Source organism: Macroventuria anomochaeta (assembly GCF_010093625.1).
Source record: "Macroventuria anomochaeta strain CBS 525.71 unplaced genomic scaffold BU25scaffold_35, whole genome shotgun sequence".
Classification (NCBI taxonomy): domain Eukaryota; kingdom Fungi; phylum Ascomycota; class Dothideomycetes; order Pleosporales; family Didymellaceae; genus Macroventuria; species Macroventuria anomochaeta.
In genome coordinates, this window is record NW_022985396.1 from 369,620 (window position 1) to 393,042 (window position 23,423).

Sequence of the window (23,423 nt, forward strand, 5' to 3'; positions counted from 1 at the left end):
GGCACCGCGACAGGGAACTTGCGGGCAGCCCGGCCGCTTGGGGTCCGTGCCGCGGTTGCTGTTTGGGCTGGAGTGGGTCCTTGTTGCACCACCACGACGGAACTATACAGATGCATTGCAGCCGCCCGGAGCTGCTAACGAAGAAGAGACGGGGCATATGTCGCCCTCCACTCTGAGACCATGTCACGCCCAATCTCCCAGGCTTCCAATGCCACTGTCTCAACGCGCCTCGGCCAGGCGCGCAGCTTGTGCGTCAAAACAAACACTACCACCACCACCACCACCACCACCAAGTCACCAGGGAACCCAATTCCGGCCTCAGATGTGCGCTTGTTTGTGACAAATCTGCGCTTACTCGACTTTGACTTGCGAGACGACTGGCCCAACATCACAGTACAAACATTCTCAGCCAAGAACGCAGACCAGAAGCAGCGCATCGGCGGCACCGAGTGGGCTCTCTTCCGTCTCTTCGAGATCTGGGACGCCAGTGAGGCCGCGCAGGTGCGTCTGAAGACACACGAGACGACGTGCTGCTGATAGACTACCCAGAAACTGCGCCCTTTCTTTCCTCCGCTCGAGCCTCTCCAGTCCCTGAACCTCCGCGCCGCCCTGTACCGATGTCTGAACGACTTGAAGAAGAACGGCGTGCTCGGCCGCGAGTCCGTACTGCGAAAGACAATGCTGGACGAGTGCAAAGGCGAGAGGTTCTACGAAGTCCTGGCCCTGTTCTCTGCTGCAGTACTGAAGAAGGTGCTCGCTTCAAGGGATGGGAAGAATAGGAACGCTGCGGTCGCACGAAAACTGGCGACAGCATCCAATCTCCCCATCGATGCGCAACGTTCTCTGCTACCACTTGCAATCGCGCACAAGGCTGCGCTCGTCAACGTGCTGCGCCGCAAGGAGGAGAAGAGGAGGAAGTTCGCCGCCTTCGAGGCAACACTGGACTCGAAGGCCAGTGATGTCAACAAACGGATACGGAGATGCATGGACACGCCGAGGGCAAAGACGCCGGCTGTGCCACAGAGAGAAGCAGATGCTGTTAAGAGACAGCTGGCAGACAACTGGATTGGCAATCAAAAGTGGCTTGGGGTCATGCTCCATGGCGATCAAATCCAGACTGCAGACGCATTTCTCAGCAAACCTTTCGACAAAGTGTGGCACATGGTCGAGCGAGGGAGAAAGCTGGAAGACGCCGCCCCGGAAGCTGGACTGCTGGAAGACCTACAATCGAGGGTACATGAACAGCAGACTCGACTGCAAAAGTGGAAGGCGTTCCACGAAGAGCTGCGCAGAGACAACGCAAAAGACACATCAGCGAGTCAAAGGGCACCGACCCCTGCAAAGGTCTTCGAATTCAACAGTCACATCCAGCACCAGCTGCCCTCGACCCAGCAGATCGAGAGCCACGCAGTGCAGCGACCAACTTTGCGATCGAGCTATCTGGACATTCTATCTGATATGGACTCAGAGCTGTCGCGTGTCTCGCAGTCAAAGCCTCAACCGGCGCTCACGTCCCTTCGGCGGCGACGGACATCATCATCCAGCGCTCCACGCTCACCAGTCCGGACTAGAAGACCATCAAACCCCAGACCGATAGCAAAGGCGCCACCGAGTTCAGCTTGGCACACGGAACCAAAGACTTTGGTCAGTGAGCCAAAGACTCTCGTCCGAGAGCAGAAAGCTTTGTTTGAAGGATTATCTGCTAGTAAGTCAACCGTGCACCTTCAGCGACAGCCATCGGCAAAAGCGCTACCTATCCATTCAGACACTACCCTTGTTGGCCAACTGTCTGGTCTACGCATAGCTGCACCTGAGTCGCTAGCCACCCGATCTCCTATTTGCCGGCGGTTCCAGCCCGAGCCAGAGTCGGAGCCTACGCCAACAGCAGTTACACCTCCAGTCCGCGCAGCGTCATCATCTCCACTACCTTCAGAAGGCTCTCCGGTGCCTTCCCAACCAACTCCATTCTCCGAGCCATCGCCAATCGAGTCGCCGACATCTGCTTTCCAACGCTCAGTACCCACTTTGGACATCCCTAATCTGAACCCAGAGGAGGCTCTTGCCGATCAGATTATCAATGCTATCGGTAACGCAACCCCATCGCCGGTCAAGAAGCCTCAGCCACGCATGTCAATGTCACTCGTGGAACGCACCCGCATGACCTTATCTCGAACACCCTCCTTCGAACCAGTACCTGAGTCTCCGGACACGCTTCCCGTAGCACCACCAACAGTGCTCCCTGCAGGCAGCGATGCCGAGCTCGACAACATGACGACCCTACTCGATCGAACGCGCCTCAGCATGGCTGCTATGTCGAGTCGACCTCGCACCTCTCTCGCAGCGTCACAAGAAACTACCCGGAAACAGAAGCGTAAATCGAGATCTTCACTATTCCCTGTTAACCAGTTCGATACACCGCACAAATCCTTCGAAGCTATCGAGGAAGTGAAGAGCAGCGAAAAGACACCCAAAGAAGATCTGCTCTCTGGTGACGTTGACTACGACCGCGTGTTTAGGAGCCGCCCGCGCATCGCCACAAGTCCGATATTCAGTCCTGAGAAGTATGCTGGAAATCATGATGGGGATGCAGATGAGAATGCGTATGACGAAGAGATTACAGGCATCGATTTGGGAGACGTCGATCAGAGCGATGATGGGGACAACGATGGGTTCACGCAGACCTGGGCGGACAGCCCGAGTCGACGTGCCGGGAACCCCCACCACTAATTATGAACATTGTGCATCTAAAAGCTGATGTTGTTATCATTGCAGCAATATTTGTGTGATAGAATTACGAATGGCCGTTCACATCATTTGGCTTCAGAAGTGAGCCGCTGACATCATAGTACAAATCCCAAATCTATGACTAGAACTATCTTGCGAAACTGCAGCTTTTGTCTAGCGAATTGCTACAACATTTCAGCACCATGCCCTACGGAATGACTCATGTTCGCACCTTCCAGTTCCGGATGGGACAGGTGACAACCTCAACAAACTCGATTTTTGCTAAACTTGCGGGAGAGAGCGCCCTTCTATCGCGACAACAGCATGTCTCTTGGCTCCGAATTGCACCATAGGCTTGCTGTGTCACGCTCAATAGGTGCCTAATCTTCTCGGAGCATTCAAAGCCCACTGCCCGACTACATCTCAACCTCAACAATACCATCCATTCATCCTGATTGAAAGATGGCTGCAAACAACACTACAGCCACCTACAGAGTCATCCGCGTACCCAGGACCTCACCATGCCTAGCCGATCTCGTTCGCAAATCCCACACCACCCGACTCTCCGCTCTAGAAACCGACCCAGTCAGCTTCCTAGCCCAACATGCCGTAGAATCCGCTATGCCCCTCGAAGTCTGGAACGAACGCCTTTTCTGAAAAGCCCATACTATACTCATATGCGTGGCCACCAACACCTCGTCCAGTAACGACGCCAACTCTTTCGACGATGAGACAGCATTGATCGAGAGAGAGTGGGTAGGTTTCGCGGCCGTTCATGGACCCCATGACATACAAGGACTACTACCTTTCCCCTGACACGAACCTACCCATCCGTGAGAACCCGAACGAGGAGGCGAGATGGTACGTCTACGATTTGTACACACTCCCCGCACATCGTGGGCGCGGCCTGGCTGAATAGCTCATCAACTCATGCATTGCCACTGCGATCGAGTACACATAGGCTCCCCCCCGCCCCCCTCGCTTAATGAGCTGAAGCAAGCGAGGATCAGACTCTTCATGAACCCCAAGGTTCCTTGGCTGGTCAGGATGTACGAAGGCTGCGGCTTCAAAGGTGCGGGCAGAGCCACGTTGATAGAGGGGTTTAGGGCGGATGCGCTGGATGAGAGTATTCCGGATACGAAAAGTACGGAGGAGTTGATGGGGGTTTGGCATAAGAGGTTTGGGTTGGCTATGGAGCAGGTTGTTAGGGCTGGGTAGGGGTTGTGAGGAGTGGAGGAGCGGAGAAGGGTATGGAGCGTGAGGCCAGGTGAGAGGAGGAATGGTAGGATTGTTTGACGGTGCAATTGCTGCTGTGTACATTTGTAGCCCTCTCGAAGGTCATCTGGACGTGCACGTTCCGCAGTACCTTCCTCTCGAATGGGCAACTGCCTCCGGGCCATCGTGAACAACAACCGTCATGTACCGTCCTTGCTTGTTTGAGGTGTGACTGCTTTCCCGTCGTCTGGGTTTCCCATCGTCTGGGCAATGAACGCAATCGCGCTCCTTACCATAAACACTCCTAGTTGCAACCCCCACGCTCGCCTGCCTCCACACTCATCGCGCGTCCGCGTCCTTCACTCTTGCACCACCTGCCTACAACCTCATTTCTACGGACTCACCTCTCCGCTAGCGCGGACAGCAACCCTCAATCATGTATGTTGCAGCCCTTCATTCACCTTCATCATACCTTCGAGCCCAAGTCGTTGATCAATACTAAGTGTCAAACCAGCTCCTTCACAAAACCGCCACCACGTTCGCCCCCATAATCCTCACATCGTGCGGTCCCTGCTTGCCGGTGCAACGGCGACCCTCGAAGCTACAAATCATTAACGAGTTATCCACTCTGGATCCGTCTGCTAGGCCCAGACCCAGCCTCGGCAGGGCACGCACATCACCTACCCTCTCGCGCATTAGTACCGCGAATAGCTCCAGAAATAATCTCAAACGCAGCAGTGGTACAGCCACATCCAAATCAGGTCAGCTACGCCGCAAGACTACCCTCGCCGAGCGCTTCGCATACATTGACGCAAATCCTGTCGACAAAGGCCCTTGGCACCCAGACAGCGCTTATTACGTGCCCAAAAAATCTTGGAACGAGGTTCGTGAACAACTTCTAGCGGACGACGCAGAGTACAAGAGACGCAAAGAGGTCAAACGACTTTGTCGCCAGCTAGACGGTTCACGGTCCAGATCCAGTTCCAGCACACCGAGTGTCTCTAGATTGAGCCTATCCAGGGTCAACTCTTTTCGCAGCTTCAACTCAACTACTCAGCTCGGTTCGACGAGTCGCGTCAGCTCATTGAAGCATTCGGAGACTGGAAGTACGGTCAGCTCAGTTCCGTCCTCAGTTTCTGGTAGATCCACTCGACTTCACAAGGTACAGATAGCCGATAAAGATGATCGAGTCGTTCAGGGATATGAAGCACAAGGGCAGCAGCTACGAGAATCTGGAGATGGAAAGGACTACCAACAAGATACTGCATCGCATGGAGGACAAGGTCAACGAGGACTCTTTGGAAGGCACAAGAGCAAGAATCCTCGGTATGTCCTCGCTGGGCTTCGAAGACTCACCTGCTAATGCACTGCAGCGAACGCTCGAGCAATCTACGGCCCGAATCGATGTCTCGACGTGATAAGTTTCGCCCCAACTTCCTCGCGAAAGACTGGCGCCGCCATCGTCGAACACAATCCAATGAGTAGATCGTACATCCACTGCACTTCGGCAAAGGAGGACTCTCGTCTTGCTGCATACGAGCATCTGCTTGTCATCACTGAAGATCTGCTGCAGCGCCTGGTGGATACGGAGGGCATCACCAGCAGCGGCTGGCTTCCAGCAACACCTCAGTCACAACATGCGGCGACGTACAATGCTGCGAGTGTCAGCGGAAGCGCGACTGGCAGTCTGCCTGCGAGCCGAAGGAGCAGCGTTACGCCGCAGGAGTCAGACAATATCAACTGATTTCTTACCACCTTACTTACAACAGTACAGGACGATGATGATGCCGCCACCCGAGCGCTTTGTCAACGACTTCCACGCACCTTACTCATCACACCATATCCAGAGACCTCCTATGGGCGCAAATGCACCACCACTGGTCCGCGGCAACAGTAATACTGCTTTTGGCTGCACGACCCCTCAACCAGTCATGCAGACGATCCCGCGTACGAACAGCGATGTGGTGATACAGCAACCAAAGCCAGTGCAGACAGGGCAGTATACAGGTCATCCCAACGGTCGCGTGCAGTGGAAGCTAGGATCGGAGGGATGAACGATTGGGCGCATGGTTCGACGATGGTCTTCGATTATTTTCCCCCTAGAATCATACAGTAGAACCAAAGCTGCATTTTACTCTTCCATCACTTTCTGCATAGTCATGCAACGACAACGGTGCCCAGGGTGCCTGCTTGCTTATTCAGTCACGCTTGCCCCGAACGCTTCGAAATAGGCAGCAATATTTGCTGTATCGTAAAAATGTGACTCAGATTAGCTACCAAACAGTTTGGCTGGCCTTTCAGACTGTGTGCATTGTCATTGAAGGCTGGAAGGAGTGGTGAAAGGGTGTAGGGGGCGCTAGGCGGCGCACTAAATATTATATCGCACATTTGATGCCCCACACGCCACTCCATCTTTGAATCGCAGCGTCAACCACCAACAACACACGACGAGCACCCACACTTACTACCCCCCATTCCTACACACATCACATAGCAGCCATGTCTCGCGTAGCAGGGTACGTACCCCAAAAAAATATAAAAAAAGTCCTCTTGACGAATTTGGCTAACAGAAATTCGCAGCCGCACCGACTGGGCCGAAGAGGAAGACGAGAACGACCTCGCCCTCCCCCAGCAGACAGTCACCAAGAACAAGGACGGAACCGAGACGATCGTATCCTACCGCATAAACGAGGACGGCAAGAAGGTCAAGACCACCCGCCGCATCAAGAAGACAGTCATCAAGCAAGTCGTAAACCCCCGCGTCGCCGAGCGCAAGGCATGGGCAAAATTCGGGCAGGAGAAGGGCAAGCCCGCAGGGCCACAGACCGACACCGTCTCGGTCGCTGAGAACATTGTCTTCCGCCCACAGTCCAACTGGAAGGCCGCGCAGGAAGACAAGGGCGAGGACGAGAAGAAGAAGCTGGAGCTCAAGAACGCAAAGATCAAGTGCCGTATCTGCTCCGGTGACCACTTTACAACCAAATGTCCCTTCAAGGACACCATGGCCCCCGAGGGCGCCGATGCGCCGGCCGATATGCCCGACGATGCGCCTGGTGGTGCGGGAGGTCTTGGTGCTGGCAGCGGCGGATATGTGCCGCCCCATCTGCGAGGCAAGATGGGCGGAGGCGAGAAGATGGGCGGCAAGTTTGATCGCGATGATAGCGCGACGCTGAGGGTTACCAACGTCAGTGAATTTGCGGAAGAGCAGGATCTTAGGGACATGTTCAGCAGATACGGTCACGTCACAAGAGTGTTCTTGGCCAAGGACCGTGAGACAGGGAGAGCCAAGGGCTTTGCTTTCATCAGTTACGCGGATAGGAGTGATGCTGCGAAGGCGTGTGAGAAGATGGACGGCTGTAAGTCTTACCATACCCCAGCCACTACTTTGGGACTTGTACTGATATGTTTGCAGTCGGTTTCGGCCATCTCATTCTGCGCGTCGAGTTCGCCAAAAAGGCTTAAGCGCCCGTACAGCCTGACGCGCCACCTCCAAGTGTCTGTTATGGGTAACCTGGAGGTTCGATACAACGTTTCCAAAATGGTCGAAGACGTGGGTTGTGTAGGAGCAGCCAGATCAGTCCAGAAAGGCATTTGGCACCACATGACGAAAGGAAAATATACGGCTAGCATAAGCCACCGCAGCTGGAGGGTATTGCGCTGGTGTAGCCCGTTGTGGCTGGGCTATGAACGGACGAATAGAGAGTAATGCAATTCTCATGATTTCAGTCCTGAGTCTTGATATCTAGCGCAGTGATGTTTAAGACTCAGTGTATGTACGGAGGGCTTGAAGCATTGTTGCCTGCTCGTCTTCAGTCTAGACGAGATATCTATGTCATCTCAGTCGTTGTCTCCGTCCAGAGGTTATGTGCAGCCGTAAAGCAAGGCCCACGCTTTCATCCAAATGCACACGTATGGCGCTCAGACATGCTGAAAACAGATTCGGTCGGTCGCGTCATCATGGCCCCTGTGCTGTCCCAGACGACTTGGGGATGGCACTGCCAATAATTGTACAAACTGACACGGCGTATAGCATAGTGCCTGATCGTTGCCAAGAGAACTCACGCAGACATGACTGATGTATAGTCTATATGATGGCACACCTCCGGTGCTCTATGCGCGTCCACATGCACAAGATGCACGCGGCGAGAAGATGGAACATCGAAAAGGTAAGGAAGCGAACGGAAAGTAGAACAACTGCAGTCTCCTAAACCATACCCCACAGCGGAGTAGGCATAGGACTGCACGCCGCCCTTCCACCACTCCTCATCTTCGTCTCCTTGATCCCAATGTACGCCTCCCTCCTCGCCGGAGTGCCCACAGTGACACTCCACGTCGTGAGCCCATAGTACACACCAATATGATGCACAAGCCAGCGTCCGAACGTGCCGCCATTATCACCTTCAGGCGTCTCGAAAAGCATGAGCTCGCGCTTGAGCTGCGCACTCGCACCGTCATGATCGTGTGTCTGTCCGTTGCGCCCAACGAAGACGATTTCTTCATCCTCGGAGTCTAGATCTGCAGGCAACCCCTCTTCTTCCGCCGCCCTGGCGCTGGCCTCCCACTCGCTGACGAACTTGCGCACTTCGCCCTCCAGATCCATAAGGAGGCCCTTTGCGCCGCGGCTGCGCTTGAGCTTCTCGCGCAGTTCTTTCGGCACCACGCCGGGCGTTGTCGGCTTGTTGGCTACGGTCCGGCTTGCGTTTTTCTCGGCGACACAGGCGTCGTGGCGCTTAGTGGATTGCCGCTTCAGGCCCGCGTCCCAGAGGGGTGCGAGGTAGTATGGCACGTTGCGCACACGGTAGGTGGGGTGGACCTCCCAGTCTTTTGAGGTGGGGGGTTCGACGTGGGGATTGTTTAGGAGGCGGTCTGCGAGAGATGAGCCACTGCTGAACGTAGGGAATGTGGTGTTCGAAGGTGGTGGTTCTGGTGTTGGTGACGCTGCTGGAGGGAGTGAGTCAGGATAGCGTACCGTTCTCCCACCTCTGCCTGCGCCGACTGCCCTCCTTGCCCTTGAGCAGCGCTTCACGCCTCTTCAAGCTGTCGCGGCGAATGGGCTCCTTGCGCTTGTACACAGTGTGCACCTGAGTCGTTGTAGCAGGTGCAGGGCGGGCTGGCGCATCGTGCTCATCGAGCGGGATTTCGAAAGCAACGGACGTCTCCTGAGCGACTGTGGTAGGTACGGAGATGGTGACAGAGCCCATAGCTGCCGTCGCTTGCTCGGTCCATGCTTCAATGTCAATGGGCTGCGGGGCCGCTGCTTGCGGTGTAGTCAAGTCGTCAATAGCCATGGTGGCGTTGGGGTGCGATTGTGCGATAGTGCGATAAGACCCTCGAGGAAGGGACAGACTGTGCCAAGAGAGGCAAGAAGCAGAGATGCTTGCAAGCTGAGTGAGACGCGAATAGAGAGTGACCGAGGCAGCAACGACTGAGGGAGGTGTCGAGGTGGAAGACGACATGCGCTCCGCGATAGGAGGGTGTAGCGTGTAGTCATGCACGTCATTGCAGCCAATCAGCGAGCAACGTGGGGCCATCCTGTCCGCGGATCATCGGCTCAAGTCACCGCGAGTCACACCCATGCCCGTATTTTGATGCATGTGAAGCCTCGCAACATCGTCGAAGCCAACGATAAGTGGTCGACTTGATGGCATGCCAATTACTTGTTTCGAGCCCGAAACTAGATGATACCGGACTCGTACAAATCAATCATGGGACCACTATCTGGAGACGCGCACTCAACATACTCGCAGTGAAGCCCATGATAGTCATCCCAAACATAGTTGCTGTACTCATTCTCGTCATCGACCTCGGCTTTCGTGTCATCGAACTTGAATTCTTCTGGGTTGTAGCCAGGCTCGTTCCCATAGATATATTCTCTGTCATCGATGCAGCTTTAGGCCGGGTATGTTCGCTCTGGTACTTGTCAGGCATGTGCGGGTATCTACGCTTTCTAACCAGCCTACCAATTCCTCTCTCCACTTCGGCCGTGGAGCCTTCATCAGGTCTATCAGTGAACGCCTATGTGCACCGTCTATACCATCCACATAGCGTCCGTGATAGGTCCAATCAATCGTTACAGTGGCGCCGGCCTCCTCGAATGCTTTCAAGACCGGCCGTAGTATATCGAACCAGTTTCCCCCACATGTTGAGCCTGATACGCTGTTGGTCCATATTGATGTGCAATTTGAACCCCTTATTTCTTGACGATACACAAAAGCGTTAAGAGGTCTTCCTGGATATCGTCCAGAGAGAATTGTTGCGTGATAACATTGTTCTTATTTGATAACAACTTAACAATGTTGTAATGGATGCTCAACGTCTGCAAGTGCGATGCTGGATCAAGTGCGATGCTGAATGTATCTTCGCCGCTGGACAGTATCTGGACTATGAGTGGCGAACACCGAGCCAAGCCTCCCTAGAGCATCAGACGGTGCGAGCCTGTCACTGGAAGCGTTTGCGTAGAATGCTTCGATAATATGGGCACTAATTCTAATCAGCGTGAAACCGGTAACAACTGGAAGCAGTTCAGGCACTCGCAAAGACGTTTCTGTGATGATTCTGTTACTATCTCCAGACGACTGTCATGCACTCTCTTTATGTAGATGTTGATATTGAGGGTCGATGAAGAGCTGTGACGGTTCATGGGGTAAGGACGTCTTATGTACCACATGTTGGTGTAGTGGTTCCCACTCCCCTTGACAAGCACTTTCCACACTCATCTGTATCATAGATACGTGTGGAAGGGTTGAGATGATTGGTTGATTGATCTATCTGTGAGCTATGACGAGGATCGATCGGGACTATATAGTAGAAGGGAATGGCAGTGAAGGGATGGGGAACCAAACTGAACTAACCGAATGGGCTGGACAATCAGTGCAGCGGACCGCTGGCAAACACTGCAGCGGCGAACAATACGTCATGTAAAACAGACCCTCCTGATGGCCAGAAAAAAGGCCATCACAACAGACATAACAGCAACAAACCTTTGGATTATGCAGAGCAGCCTCTCCTCATCACTCCCACAGTGAAAAGAACAGCAAGAGCGATGACGTTATCGGTCGACGAGTTGCGAATGCACGTGCGGGGTCAATCACCTTCACGTTTCGTTTGAGATGTATTGAACAAGTCGACCCTCAACATTGACCCTGAACTCACGCTCAATGTGACATCATGCAGCTGCAATGCGTATGACCTCGTGAGGCTATCTTGGTTGCCTTCTTGTGTCACTCGAACAAGGCTGAGCATCACCTCAGCTTTGTGGTAGATGCTGATCGACTAGGCAACACAATCGCCTGCAACACGAAACATACATAAAACTAATCTGTATCCTCTTTATGGTCAGCAGCTATAATCCCACATGGATCTCATCGAGATAGCGAATGTTCTCGGTTCACCAGCACGTTTTTGCGTGCGCGTGTTGTTATTGCCCATATATCTGCTCACAGACTCCGCAGCCTGGTTTGCTCCGCCGGCTCGTACCAAATACGCACGCAACAGATACGGTCCATCCTTTCGTTGGCGTTTCTGGTTGTCTTTCGATATCAGGGGCCTCGAAGCTCTAGAGAAGCTCATCAACACGGGGAGCGATGAGGACATTCTGCGGATGCGGGACTCTCGACTGGACTCTTCACGGCTGATTGCACTTGTCGTAAGCACCGATCTGAATCTTTCTGGCAAGGAACCTTGAACTGACCATCAGGGTGCACTCCTCGCTTCCGTCGCTATACAAGCGCTCAGCCTCCCTCGGCTGGCGGACACACACGCTATGGCCCGCGCCCTGTTTATCGTCGCGCTGTCGCTTTCTGTTCTTGCCACGTTCTTCACATGTATTCAGCAACGCGAATTTGGCGCCGCTCGCAATGCGAGAGCACTCCGTGCGTGGCTATCGAACGGCACAAAGTATGGCAATCACGAGAACAGCGAGGTCTATCAGAGCTCAATAGCGGCTCTCCATCTTCTCGAGGCTCCATATGAGATTCTCACGCTGTCTGTTGCGATATTCATCGGCGGTATAGCATCTTATCTTGGCAGTGCGTGGGTGAGAAATATTGGTCTAGGAAACGATGAAAACAATGGGCGGAAATGGGACGATGTGATGGTCATCGTCGCTTTCGTGATCCCGACCGTGTTTGCTATTGTACTGTTCAATACGCTACTTGGAAGCAAAGACGAAGAGAGTCGAAAGACGGGTGATGTATTGCCTGGTTTGGAGGATCTGATTAACATTGAAAGAAGGCTCGAGTGTGGGCCCATTGCGGCGATGAGCAGGAAGCAGAAAGCTAGAACGTGGTAAGAACCTCCAGAAGAAAAAAGGACATTCGTTGTGAACATACAGAGGAAGAGAAGTGTGGTTGTGGTGCCACTTGGTCGGGCCCCACCGGGCCAAAGAGATGCTCACGACTCCACCAGTAAACACTCCCACCTAGGCAGCTTGGCGGCACGTCATTGAAGCTAATGACAGTTAACAATCCCGTTGATGCTTCATATGCCGGAGTTTATTACTTACAGAGTATGTTGGCCAAGCCCAAACATCCACATGGAGATTGCGCTATATATGCTATCGCCGCTTGAATGAACTGTTGGGACGCGGGAGTTGCAACTCAACTCCAACATGTTCCTGCTTCCGGTCCTTCTCGGTCTCGCCTTACCAAACCTCTTCGTCTATACTACAACTCTATTAGCAGGCGGTATCGTGATCACCTGGGACGAAGCTACTCACAGCCTCGAGATCGTACGCAACGGCTCAGCGCTTGTCGAGGACGGCACAATCACTGCTGTTCCCTCAGGTCAGTATATCGTCACCTTCACCACCAGCCTGGAGGCAGTCCATTACCACTAACGACATCATTTCCATTGGCTTCATCAACACGCACCGACATAGCTGGCAAACCGCTTTCAAGACGCTGAGTTCCAACACAACGTTATTACAGTATCTGCCTTGATTTGGGACAAGTTCTGCTGCTGGAACGACGTTCAATCCCAAAGATGTGTATGTTCGGCAACTGGCAGGCTTGTACGAAGCAGTGAATGACGGAGTTACTACAATTGTAGACTTTGCGCATTGTGCCTGGTCTGAGGCGCATGCGAGAACGGCGCTCAACGCGGACCTGGAAAGTGGACTAAAAGCCGTGTAGGCGTACAATTCTTGGAACTACTCGTTCACAAATTTTACGTTTGATGCGTAGGTTGAATTGTTTGAAAAGCTTCTGGGTGAACCGCGCCTTCGAATTCATCTGTGGAGGTAAGAATCTCCTACAAACGGTTTTAGTGGCAGCGAAATGAATCAGAAAAGGAGAGTCCTGGATCTTGCTAGGTAAGTTTATACATGTTCGAAGAGCACAATATGCTTACCATCACTAGCGAACACAACACGTCTCTGGTCACCACCCACGCCAACGGTGGCGTATACGGCAGTCCCAACTTCCTCTCTTGTCTTGGACACACTCGGTTTCCTCAATCAATCCATCTCGCTCATCTTTGCACATGCATCCTACCTAAACGTTGCAGACGCCCAGCTGCTGCGCTAGTACAACTACTACATCTCCACCACTCCCGAATCCGAAATGCACTACAGCTATCTGCATCCATACAGCCGATCTCACCCTCGATCAAGTCTCGCTAGGGGTGGACACATATTTCACTTTCTCTTCTGATATCTTGACGCAAGCGCGCCTCTCGTTGCGGAATGTGCGGAAGACGCTATACAGCACCATAAATAGTCACCTTTCGGGCCACCCTTGTCGACATGGACTCAACAACCGAAATCGCGTGTGTTCCGTGCTTATCAGCAAGACTGGGTGCCCGCGTACTGTTTCTGCCTTGCGACTTCTTCGAAAGCTATGGTGTAATGCAACGCTGGCATCATATCGATTATGCCCGCTCGCGGTTCGGCAACTCATATCGATGGCGTCTGTGGTTGCTGTTCGACCTCAAGCAAGTGGAAACAATCGAGAGGCTCATCAACGAAGAAACTGACGAGGACGTGCTCCGCATGCGCGAGTGGCAACTAAAGTCCTTCAGATTATTCGCTCTTGTCGTAAGCCACTCCAAGTCTGCCCCGACAATTACATCTCTGGTATGGATAACTCTAGGGTGCCTTGCTTGCCGCAGTAGCCCTCCAAGCTCTCAGCTTCCCCTCCCTCTTCGGAATCCACTTCGTTGCGCGTGCACAATTCACACTTGCAGCCGCACTCAGCGTGCTGGCTGTATTCTTCACTTGTATCCAGCAACGCACTGAACGCAGCCCTGCGCGTCTGGCTGTCCAAAGACATCCGATACAGAAACTATAATGGCGGCTATGTTTACCAGAGTTCGGTGATAGTCTGCCACTTACTGGAAGGTCCGTATGAGTTTCTCGCGATTTCCGTGGCTAATTTTCTAGGTGCTATGGCATCGTACTCATGCAGCGCGTGGGTGAGGAACATTAGTCTCGGCAATATGAAGGGCGATGGGAGATGGCTGGAGGATATGGCGGTCAGTCTTCACTTCGCTGTCGGTCTTATTGCTGTGCGGGCTCTGCGTTCAATCCGGGAATTGTGTGTAAATCCAGAGAAAGCAGAATGACTGGTGACGTGCTCGAGGGATTGCAAGTGCAACATCTAAAGCAGGATGAAGCAGATGGCGACAAGATATTAAGGTTCGTACCGAAAAGATGGAGCATACCTGAGTGAGACAGATGGGGCTTTACTGAATGGATCGAACGGCAGAGAAATATCTGAGGTTTCTGGAGTGGCATTCTTCAGCCCGAAGCGTATGCAATTGCGTGAGGCTGGAATGCTTACCAAGGACATCATTTTTGTCCGGCAGACCCGTCGCCAATAGATTTAGTTGCTAAGACGTATGTAGATACATGTGAGACTCGTGAGTGTGGTGTATACCTCCGAACGCCAACCGACAACAACGCCCGCTTGGGCCCAAGGACGCCCAAGCCCAAGAACGCCCAACTCGAATTCACATCACATCAACGAAGCACTTCCGCAGTAACACCAACGATATAACACACAGCACTCGCCCAAATTGCAGTCTTAACCACACCACTTATGCCTCCCCTCTTCTTCGGCACTTCCTCATCTCTAGCTTGCTGCTTACTCTTCTTGCTCCTCGCCGCTTCGGTAGCAGCAGCAGCTTGTCTCCTCTCTTCAAAATCTCTCTCGAGCTGCTCCCGGCTTTGTTCAACGCCGCTGTAGCCTGTTGGGCTGAGTCGCGTGGTGCCGTCGATGGGGTTCACTTCAGTGTTGAAAGATTCATTGGTTGTATCGGCAGCGGGCTGTGCGCTGATGGTTTCAAAGCCTCGGGTTGAGGACGTCTTGTCAAGAGCGTCACGGAGGATTAGCATGTGTCGTTTGGCTGTGACGACCTCAAGGCCAGGAGTGATGTATGGGATGAACTTTGCAGGCGATTTGAGCGAAGAGAGCGCTTGGTGGATGGGCAGGGCTGGCGAGGTGTCGCGGGGTGGCTTGCTTGTCGAGGTTGTGATGCTCAATGTGTCGGTCTGAGGATCATGGACCAGGATCGTGTAGTGTGTTGGCAGATTGGCAGTCGAGACATCTTCTGCAACAGTGTCGGTAGTGGTTGTGCTTGGGGCTGATGACATCTCCGTGCTGAGAGAAGCAGTGCTCTGAGGTGTCTCGCTGGCAACTTCTACTGCTTCAGGCGCGGTCGTAAAAGGCTCCGAGCTGACTCCCTCGCTCATCGAGGACGACACGATGCTTCCAGACACTACATCGGCTTCCTTAGCGATAGCCTCCGCCTCCGGTGGCTCGCTAGCGGCGGTAGCATCAGCAGGCTTGGCTTCTTCGTAAGCAGTCCTGGCTGTCCGGCTGAGAGGGTCTTCCTTCAACATCTCAAAGGCCTTTGTGTCTCTCGCCTCACTGCTCACAGATTCTTCGGTTGGCGCTACCTGTCGGTGCTCGACCGTAATCGGCCCATAAACATCTTCATACGCGCTGCGCACTTCTTGCACTAGCTTCTTGTCTCCCATCTTCTGCTTGAAGGCTTCTTTCAGTTTCTCTTCTGCCTCCTCTCCCTTAGTATTCTTACCCAGGCTCTCGAATTGAAGATTGAAAGGCCTGAAGAGGCTGTGTGCAAGAGGGTTGTTCTCTTCAAACGATCTTCTAGGAGTCTGCTTTGGCGCTCTTGCATACCCATCATCGGATAGGCCTTGCATTGCTGCCTTTTGAGATTGAATCTCATCAATGAGACGACCTGCGGCAGCTGTGTCAGCTAAGAATTTCGCTCCAGTCTTCTCAGACGACGCAAGATCCTCCCCGTTAATGGCTTCGGTTCCTCCAGACTCGCTGTTTGGCGCCGATCTAGAGAGTGCTTCGTCTGCAGGCTTGAAAGATACCCCATAGGTCTGTACAGCATGGTCCATCAATCGGGCAAGAGCCAGCTGTGTGTCCCGCAATGTAGCCAAACGAGTGAGAATCTCACTGTACAACTCCGCCTTGCTATGCTCAAGACCTGGTTCACCAAGGCGAGCCTGTGCACTCCATGTGAGCATCCGAGTCAAAGTGTGGTTCTTGTGCAGTACTCTCGAGGCGATACCGAGTCGCCTCTTGAATGCGTTTGTGGCTTTTTGAACCACCACAGTTTCTAGCTCACGAAGAGCTTGGCATGCTGATTCGAACTGCTTCTCTGTTCTTTCGTATGTGTTGCGCAGGCGACGCTCCCTAATGGTCCGAAGGTCCTTTGATATCTCAGCACCATGCACCAACTTCCTGGGGGATCGCAAGGAGTAGACCGCATATTCGACTCTGTTCTCGTCGTTCTTGAGACGTTCCAATAGGCCTTTACACATTGGAAGGTCGGTCTCTAGGTCATCTGAGATGTGCTCTCTCAGACGGCGACCTTTATCGAGGCCTGCCATCTGCTTCGCGAAATGCATATCTGCCTCTGAGGGTGCGCCTGCTTCGATAGGGTCTTTCCAGAAGTGATTTGAAAGAGAAGCACTGCCATCTTCGATCCACCTTCGCATGCGATCGATGCTAGACTCCATCTGGACCGTTTCAGATAGTGGCTGTGACAGATTCTGTTCAGCTTCGACTCTTTCCACCTCAGGAGCTTGTGATGCAGTCTGTGCTCGTTCAAGCTCTTGCTGAGTTCGGCGCACGTAATAGTTGTTCAGGACATGCCCCTCAACTGCTTCGTCAAGTGCCCCCGATTTTGTAGCCGCGTAGCCGGCTTCCAGCTTCTGGCGTTCCTGCTTCTTCTCTTCGCTGGTTTTCGTGCCAGTCTTTCTTGTGCCCATAGCTGCTCGGATTTCGTCGGCACTCAAAATATCGATATCATCTTTAGGCAATCCTTCAAGTTTATCTGAAGTTGATCGTGGAATGGCAGGGTCCGACTTTGGAGCGCCAACTTCTTGAACAGTTTCGGTCGGCCCTGGGATTGACCATCCTACTTCTTTGCGGATCGGCTGAGCTTTCTTCTCGACAGCAGTGCCGGTTGTAGCAGGAGCGAGCCTTGGGTAGGGGTAGTTGTCTACTAGTGCCTGCGAAGAGGGTATCATGATGGTCTCTCGCACCGGTGCGGGTGTCGTTCCTGTCGCTGGTGCTCCTGCCTTCGCGATTGGAAACGATCCAGCTTTTGGTCGCGCTACGGCGTTTGACGTACTTCGCCTCTGTAATGCTGTCTGTCTCCAAGACTTGCTATTGCCGAGATCACGGTCGTAAATCTTCAGCTCGTCGGCGAAAAACGCGTCGATGAAGGACGATTCTCGATTGGAGGCCTCTTTGGCCGTTGCTGTATTATCTCCAGGTTTGATTGAGGCCGTTGATGATTGAAACTGAGCTACGTCGTGTTGTCCCAGATGCAGCTTCGAAGCTTCTTGTTCTGCTACTGGAGGTTCTGAGCGATTGCTGGTGGTTTCCTTGGTCTCGGACACATGCGGCTTCTCGTGCTTGCTTACCGTGTTCACGTGTGAACCCTCTCGTGGTCGGCGCAGATCGGACGGCGACACGATACCGAACTCATCGCGTTCGCAATGTGTTGTCTTTATAACTGGCTGCGCAAAAGTGGGCTTTCGTTCGACCGACGGCTGCTCTTCTCGTTGAGTCTTTCCTTCTGATCTATCTCCGTATCTCCGTCCTAAATGCTGTCAGCTCTCGCCTCAAGACACAACTGTACAAAGCCTACCACAGTCACTCTTGTTCACGCTCTTGTCCCGATCTACTGGCTCTGGGGGATCCATCTCCTGCAGCATCCACTTGGGAAATGTCTTGTACACCCATTCCCAGTCAGTGAGGCCTTTGCCTCTCAGCATATCCTCGCTGGCTCCAAACAAGCCTCTGTATGGGTGCTCCTGCAGCATCTTCCTCCACTTCCTATAGCGTCGTAGCTGTGACCACTCCAGGTCGGTCATGCCATCCGGGCGTCTTGCGCCGTCGTGGTCCTGATGCTGGGCAGTGTTTGAAGGCGTACGTGAGAAGCATCGTGTACGAAGAGCTGCTTCGTGATCTCGAATGATACGTTGAGTGTAGCGATGGACCGGTGACCGTGCCCAAAGATATGGGTCGCGACGCCACCACGCCATCGTGAGCGATGTGGACGGTTGAGGTGGTGGTAAGATGACTTGGGGGTGTGAATGTAGTCCTGCGACCTTGGTATCAGAGCATGTAAATAGAAACTTGAATGATAGGCATTGACTCTACCTGGGGATGCCTGGCAGCTGTCCGAGCTCTATGCAGTAAGAAGCTCCTCGGAGTTGCCCAACCGTTTAGCAGTAGCTATAGATATCAGCGCCAAAGCAAGGTGTTCAACATCAAGGTATGATCAGTCAATGAAGCAGGCGCTTCCGGCACGCCTAGTAACACATAGAACAGATGAGCACTAACGACGAGGCAGAACAAGGGAGTGAGACATCGCGATTGATAGCTGGGTTGCGCCATTCACCCCCGCGCATAAGGTCCCACCTATCATCCTACGCGGGGTATATCAGCTGCCGCTTGACCACGGCGTTCACGTCACGACTGCCCCTAACATATTCGGGTAATGTTGTCATTAAAATCTTGTGCAGCGCAAATGAGACTGCATTTTTTGACGATGTTGGTGCTGCATGCGTTGTGGTGCTGAACGGGTCGCTATCTCGTCGCATGTCGAACTTGGGGAAGCTGCCCCTGCGATATCGATAAGGCGATAAGGCGACCACGCTAGCCCAACGGCCGAGGTGTGGATCTAATGGATCATTCACTCTCGACACTCAACAGCACGACAGTAAAGCAATTGCTGTATCAAGAGGCTGGAACTCTAGCCACATTGAACATCGCAATTAACATGACAGCAATCATGGTTCGACCCAAGTACCAGCACTTCGCACAAAGACGTTCTGAGGCTCAATTCTCCCATAGCCGAGCATTCGATCCGAACCTCGTCATTTATGAGTGCTCTTCTAGTATTATGTGTACACAGTATGACATGCGTTGAACCCTTGGGTAGGCTCTACCGACATGGTGAGGTCGTGCACAGGATTGACTTTCGTCACATTCACCTCCTATTATGAGCCATATTCAGCATGCGACCATGCTTGGAGCACCTGAAGTGAAGGAAACTCACTGTAGCTTTTCCGATCTGATCAGAAAATCTCTGCGTCTTCCCGCGATTTTCCTAATCCTTTCTTGTTGGTCAGGGTCTCAACTTTCTGCGACACCTCCTTTCAATCAACCTTAATGGCGCATTCGAGATTAGCAGTCTTGTATCTTTTCCAGGCATACCCGTTACATCGGCCCATCTTTCCCCTGACGCGGACTACTACTGCCAGCTCGGCAGTGCTCAAAGATTCGCTTTCCTTCGGAGAGCTCATATGTAACGGTTTTGATACTCTACAAGTCAGGCCAACAGCATCAACTCACTGTTCTATGCTCACTGTGGTTAGACGCTTGCCTATTGGTCGCTTATATAGCTATCTTAGAGGTCCTCTGCATCTTTCAATCAATACAGTACATTCCTCCAACTCAAACCTCAAGATCATAGCTATATTAACCTGTAGCTACGTAACAAGCTGTTTACTATTCATTCCGTGTTTCCATAGAAATATCCATAGGTCTTAGAGGCAATCGTCCTACACAGGGCATGGCTGATCCCTTGCAGTATATCGCGACCAGCACGATCCCGGCCTCACTCGATCTGCACGCGCTGTGAACCCAAAGCAAAATGCCAATCGCATGGAAGCTATCCCTATGATCGGACGAGGAGGAAGATGGCGTCACGAAGCTTGCACCCACCTCTTCAGAGCAGTCAAATGTCCTTCAAATTAATCTCCCACTTATCCGGAACGACAACGGGCTGCAGAGAATCGCAGGTGCTCTAGACTTACGTGTACCATTCGATGTTTCTTGGTCAGCAAGGCTGGCCATTGCAGAGCACTCAACATCAGGCGGCGAGCCAGATGTCAGTCATGACCTGTCTGTCCTGGGCTGACAGAGAGCGGACTACATCTTTGATCAGTGCCGTGACCTCAACCATTGGAACACACGCATGTTGCAGATCATGGAGACGCATTCCTTTGATTGGGCATCATTTGTCAAAGCCTGGAGGTCTCACAAGTTGGCACCGTAGACAGCAGCGACATCACTGGCATACTTGTTCGTTTTGAAGATCGAAAGCTCAATTCCAAGCCTGCACCTTCGTTGACCGGGGAGTCCTTCGTATTAATACAGCATCACTATCCCTGAATCTGTGAGTGGAAGTGTCCCGGAACTCAGCGGCAGCAATGCAGAAATACTGGCCTCTACTCAGAACCCATCGCAGCTTTCCTGTGGCATACCAATCCGTTTCGACGGACCCCTTTCGAACCCGGCGAGTTCTTCGACTACGCCAACGAGTGGATCTTTATCTTGCGCGGGGACCAAAAAACAGCTCTAGAGTTATACATTTTGTGCTGTTGCAAGTCCAACTTTCCAGAACCTTTCTTTGGGGCTTTCTTAGTAGCCAGCTCACTGCAGAGTCCTTTGTTTTCAGTGCAGAGAAGGTTGTTGCGAGCTGCAAGATGGTGAAAGGTCGCCCTCAGCTTCTTTGTATCCTTATCGCTCATATCCTTCACTGCGCGCTGCAGCAACCTGTCACCTTCTCGCCACTAGTTTCCCTCAAACAGAGGAGGTGTGTGAGGCAATCTCCTTGTAGGTTTCTTGAATTGATTGACAATAGTAGTGTTGTCAGGTGGGTGGATGCCTGTAGCTTTGAAGGACTTGAGGATAAGCTCTTCTGTGAAGGATTTTAACCAGGCCTGGCAGAAAATATGCAGGAAATTGCCCTTCTTGATACTAACTAGCGCCTGGCTGTTGTGAAGGTGTCAGGTGACCTCTGAGGTATAGTTTGTGCCAAGAGGTGAGAAGAGGACAACATTGAGCGGCTGCAGGGTGTGGGTGCTGTGTGGAAGAAAGATGAGCAGCAGGATCTTGTGCTGATAACAGTAGTCAATGAAGGACTTTGTTATATGCAAGCCGTGGCCAGCAACTATAAGTAGACACCAGGTTTTGTGTGTTTTTTTTTGCGTCTCGTGCTGGAAGATTTGCTCAAGCCAGGCTAGGCCAACCTCGTCATTGCTCCATCCTGAAGGAGTTGCAGTACTAAACAGTGAGTACTTTCCTGGCTCTATATCCTCAACCCAGGACGCTTGTAATGTGTTTGGCTTGCCTGCAAAGATGACTGCAGGTGTCACGGTATCCTCTCCAGATCCCCTGACAATATCCAGATCCGCTCCGTACTGTCCCTGACCATACGCACCAAATCCCCAGCGTCCTTACACACCTCCAAAGCGGACGTACAACCTCCGGCCACCTCCAGAGCGGGCCTGCAACCTCCGAAGCGGGAGTATTAGGGTTCTGCAAGCCCCGCTCCGGGACTTGCAACCCCGATACCTATCCAACTCAGTTCCGATTATTAACCGGTAACTGAACAAACCCACACGTAAGTATATAGACTACTGCTGGTAGAGTTCTGTTCGGTACACAACGTCTTGTACCTACTTAGATACCGTACGTAGTAATTGATTTAGACTCCCAGCGAGTCCTAAAGGGCCTACTCGTAGCATCTTTGTGACATTACGTTGTGTCAACCCCCTATCCATCATGGCACCCGAATCCGATCCGCTGCAACTGATCCTTGCAGAGCTGGCATCAATTAAGGCTGGCAACGAGGCCCTGCAACAGACGCTAGCTCAACAAGAGGCCCAGCACCGTAGCGATCTGGCTACTCTCCGGCAGGACTTTGAAGAGCGCTTAGCTGTTATACAACAGTCCGCCTCCCGTCCGAAGAAGGTGGTTATAGAAACTGAGGATTCCCCAGCGTTAGAGACCACCCGGAAGTCTGGAAATGGCTCCTCCCCCTCCCAGCTGACTCCGCCTACGACCCGATTGCCATCCGAACTGGCACCAATTAGATCCGACCGACTCCCTGATCCACCTGCCTTCAACGGCAAGCGGAAAGACCTCTCTGCGTTTATCCGCAAGCTTCAATACAAGCTTGAAGGAAACGCTGACCGATTCCCCACCAAACGCTCTCGACTCCTGTACGCTCACTCACGTCTTGACCGTGACGTAGTCTCTCTGATAGACTCTCTAATGGACTCTGATATTCGCAACATAGATCAGTTTATTGGGTTCCTAGAGGCAACCTACGGCGACCCGAACAAGGAACTGACAGCCTTGAGCAAGCTGGGTAACCTTAAGCAAGGAAAACAAAGCTTTACTGCCCACTTCGCCGAGTTCCGACGACTAGCCGCCGATACAGGTCTGAATGAGATAGGACTTATTGCCTCCCTACGCAACTCCCTGTCCCTTGAATTACAGCGTGCTATGGTGGGCGAGTCTCTACCAAACAATCTTAACACTTATGCCAATCTGATCGCAACCTATGATAATAATATAAGGCACCTTCCCGCCTCCGTATCCAGTCCGTATCATCGCCAAACAACGACAACTATTCGCCGAGACCCTGACGCAATGGAGATCGACTTGAATTACGCTCCTGCTGGGTCTCAAGAAAGAGAAGACCGACGAAAGAAAGGGCTTTGCTTTAAATGTGGGAAACACGGTCATATATCTCGAGACTGCTCCGTTCCCCTCCCGCAGGTTAGAGCCAGCAATGAACCAACCCTTTCATATCCCGTATCGCCCCCAAATTGCATCGAAGTGAATCCAAACCCTCCGCGTACTCTCGTAGCTCTTCCCAACGCTCCCGTAGGAGCCGTTCAAGAAGCAGGAAGAACGCACGAAAAGGGTCGTCCTGGGGATAAGTCGCCCTCTGGGACCTATTCAACACCAGATCTCTACCGACCTATGGACAGCCTCTCCGACTGATGACTGGGAATACCAAGTAAACATACCTTTCTTGTTGAAGCAAGGAGGGGTTACGGATACGGTACGGGCCCTTATCGATTCCGGCGCCAATGGCATAGTGTGAGAGGGACCCAGCTGGGGATACCAACTGCTCTCTGAGATGGATGGATTGGTGGAAGGAGGGTTCAGGCTTGTTGAAGATAAGGGTGTAGA

General features: G+C 52.6%; 7 protein-coding genes across 7 annotated transcripts; 5 read left to right on the forward strand and 2 right to left on the reverse strand.

Moving 5' to 3' along the window:
• Positions 1–131: 131 nt before the first annotated feature.
• Positions 132–2,765, forward strand: BU25DRAFT_494204 (uncharacterized protein). Its single transcript, XM_033711760.1, has 2 exons — positions 132–501; positions 550–2,765. Exons 1-2 carry the CDS (start codon positions 181–183, stop codon positions 2,725–2,727), a joined length of 2,499 nt encoding a protein of 832 aa, XP_033557957.1. The 5' UTR covers positions 132–180; the 3' UTR covers positions 2,728–2,765.
• A 2,355-nt stretch (positions 2,766–5,120) lies between these two features.
• On the forward strand, positions 5,121–6,273 carry BU25DRAFT_375574 (uncharacterized protein; the record flags this gene model as incomplete). Its single annotated transcript, XM_033704096.1, is given in 3 exon segments — positions 5,121–5,265; positions 5,313–5,650; positions 5,670–6,273. 3 exon segments carry the CDS (start codon positions 5,121–5,123, stop codon positions 5,991–5,993), a joined length of 807 nt encoding a protein of 268 aa, XP_033557958.1. The 3' UTR covers positions 5,994–6,273.
• An 86-nt stretch (positions 6,274–6,359) lies between these two features.
• BU25DRAFT_494206 (eIF-3 RNA-binding subunit) lies at positions 6,360–7,669 on the forward strand. Its single transcript, XM_033711761.1, has 3 exons — positions 6,360–6,455; positions 6,520–7,295; positions 7,352–7,669. The coding sequence occupies exons 1-3, from the start codon at positions 6,439–6,441 to the stop codon at positions 7,399–7,401; spliced, it is 843 nt and encodes a 280-aa protein (XP_033557959.1). The 5' UTR covers positions 6,360–6,438; the 3' UTR covers positions 7,402–7,669.
• A 474-nt stretch (positions 7,670–8,143) lies between these two features.
• BU25DRAFT_349540 (uncharacterized protein) lies at positions 8,144–9,227 on the reverse strand (the record flags this gene model as incomplete). The annotated part of the gene is made up of 2 exons (XM_033703258.1): positions 8,144–8,805; positions 8,909–9,227. The coding sequence occupies 2 exons, from the start codon at positions 9,225–9,227 to the stop codon at positions 8,144–8,146; spliced, it is 981 nt and encodes a 326-aa protein (XP_033557960.1).
• Positions 9,228–11,293: 2,066 nt separating this feature from the next.
• BU25DRAFT_349395 (uncharacterized protein) lies at positions 11,294–12,229 on the forward strand (the record flags this gene model as incomplete). The annotated part of the gene is made up of 2 exons (XM_033703252.1): positions 11,294–11,584; positions 11,636–12,229. 2 exons carry the CDS (start codon positions 11,294–11,296, stop codon positions 12,227–12,229), a joined length of 885 nt encoding a protein of 294 aa, XP_033557961.1.
• A 318-nt stretch (positions 12,230–12,547) lies between these two features.
• On the forward strand, positions 12,548–13,463 carry BU25DRAFT_461849 (uncharacterized protein; the record flags this gene model as incomplete). Its single annotated transcript, XM_033710479.1, has 2 exons — positions 12,548–12,722; positions 13,297–13,463. The coding sequence occupies 2 exons, from the start codon at positions 12,548–12,550 to the stop codon at positions 13,461–13,463; spliced, it is 342 nt and encodes a 113-aa protein (XP_033557962.1).
• Positions 13,464–14,732: 1,269 nt separating this feature from the next.
• On the reverse strand, positions 14,733–18,765 carry BU25DRAFT_494210 (uncharacterized protein). The gene is made up of 3 exons (XM_033711762.1): positions 18,588–18,765; positions 18,073–18,528; positions 14,733–18,024 (listed from the first exon to the last, which is right to left on the reverse strand). Exons 2-3 carry the CDS (start codon positions 18,467–18,469, stop codon positions 14,897–14,899), a joined length of 3,525 nt encoding a protein of 1,174 aa, XP_033557963.1. The 5' UTR covers positions 18,470–18,528; positions 18,588–18,765; the 3' UTR covers positions 14,733–14,896.
• Positions 18,766–23,423: the final 4,658 nt, after the last annotated feature.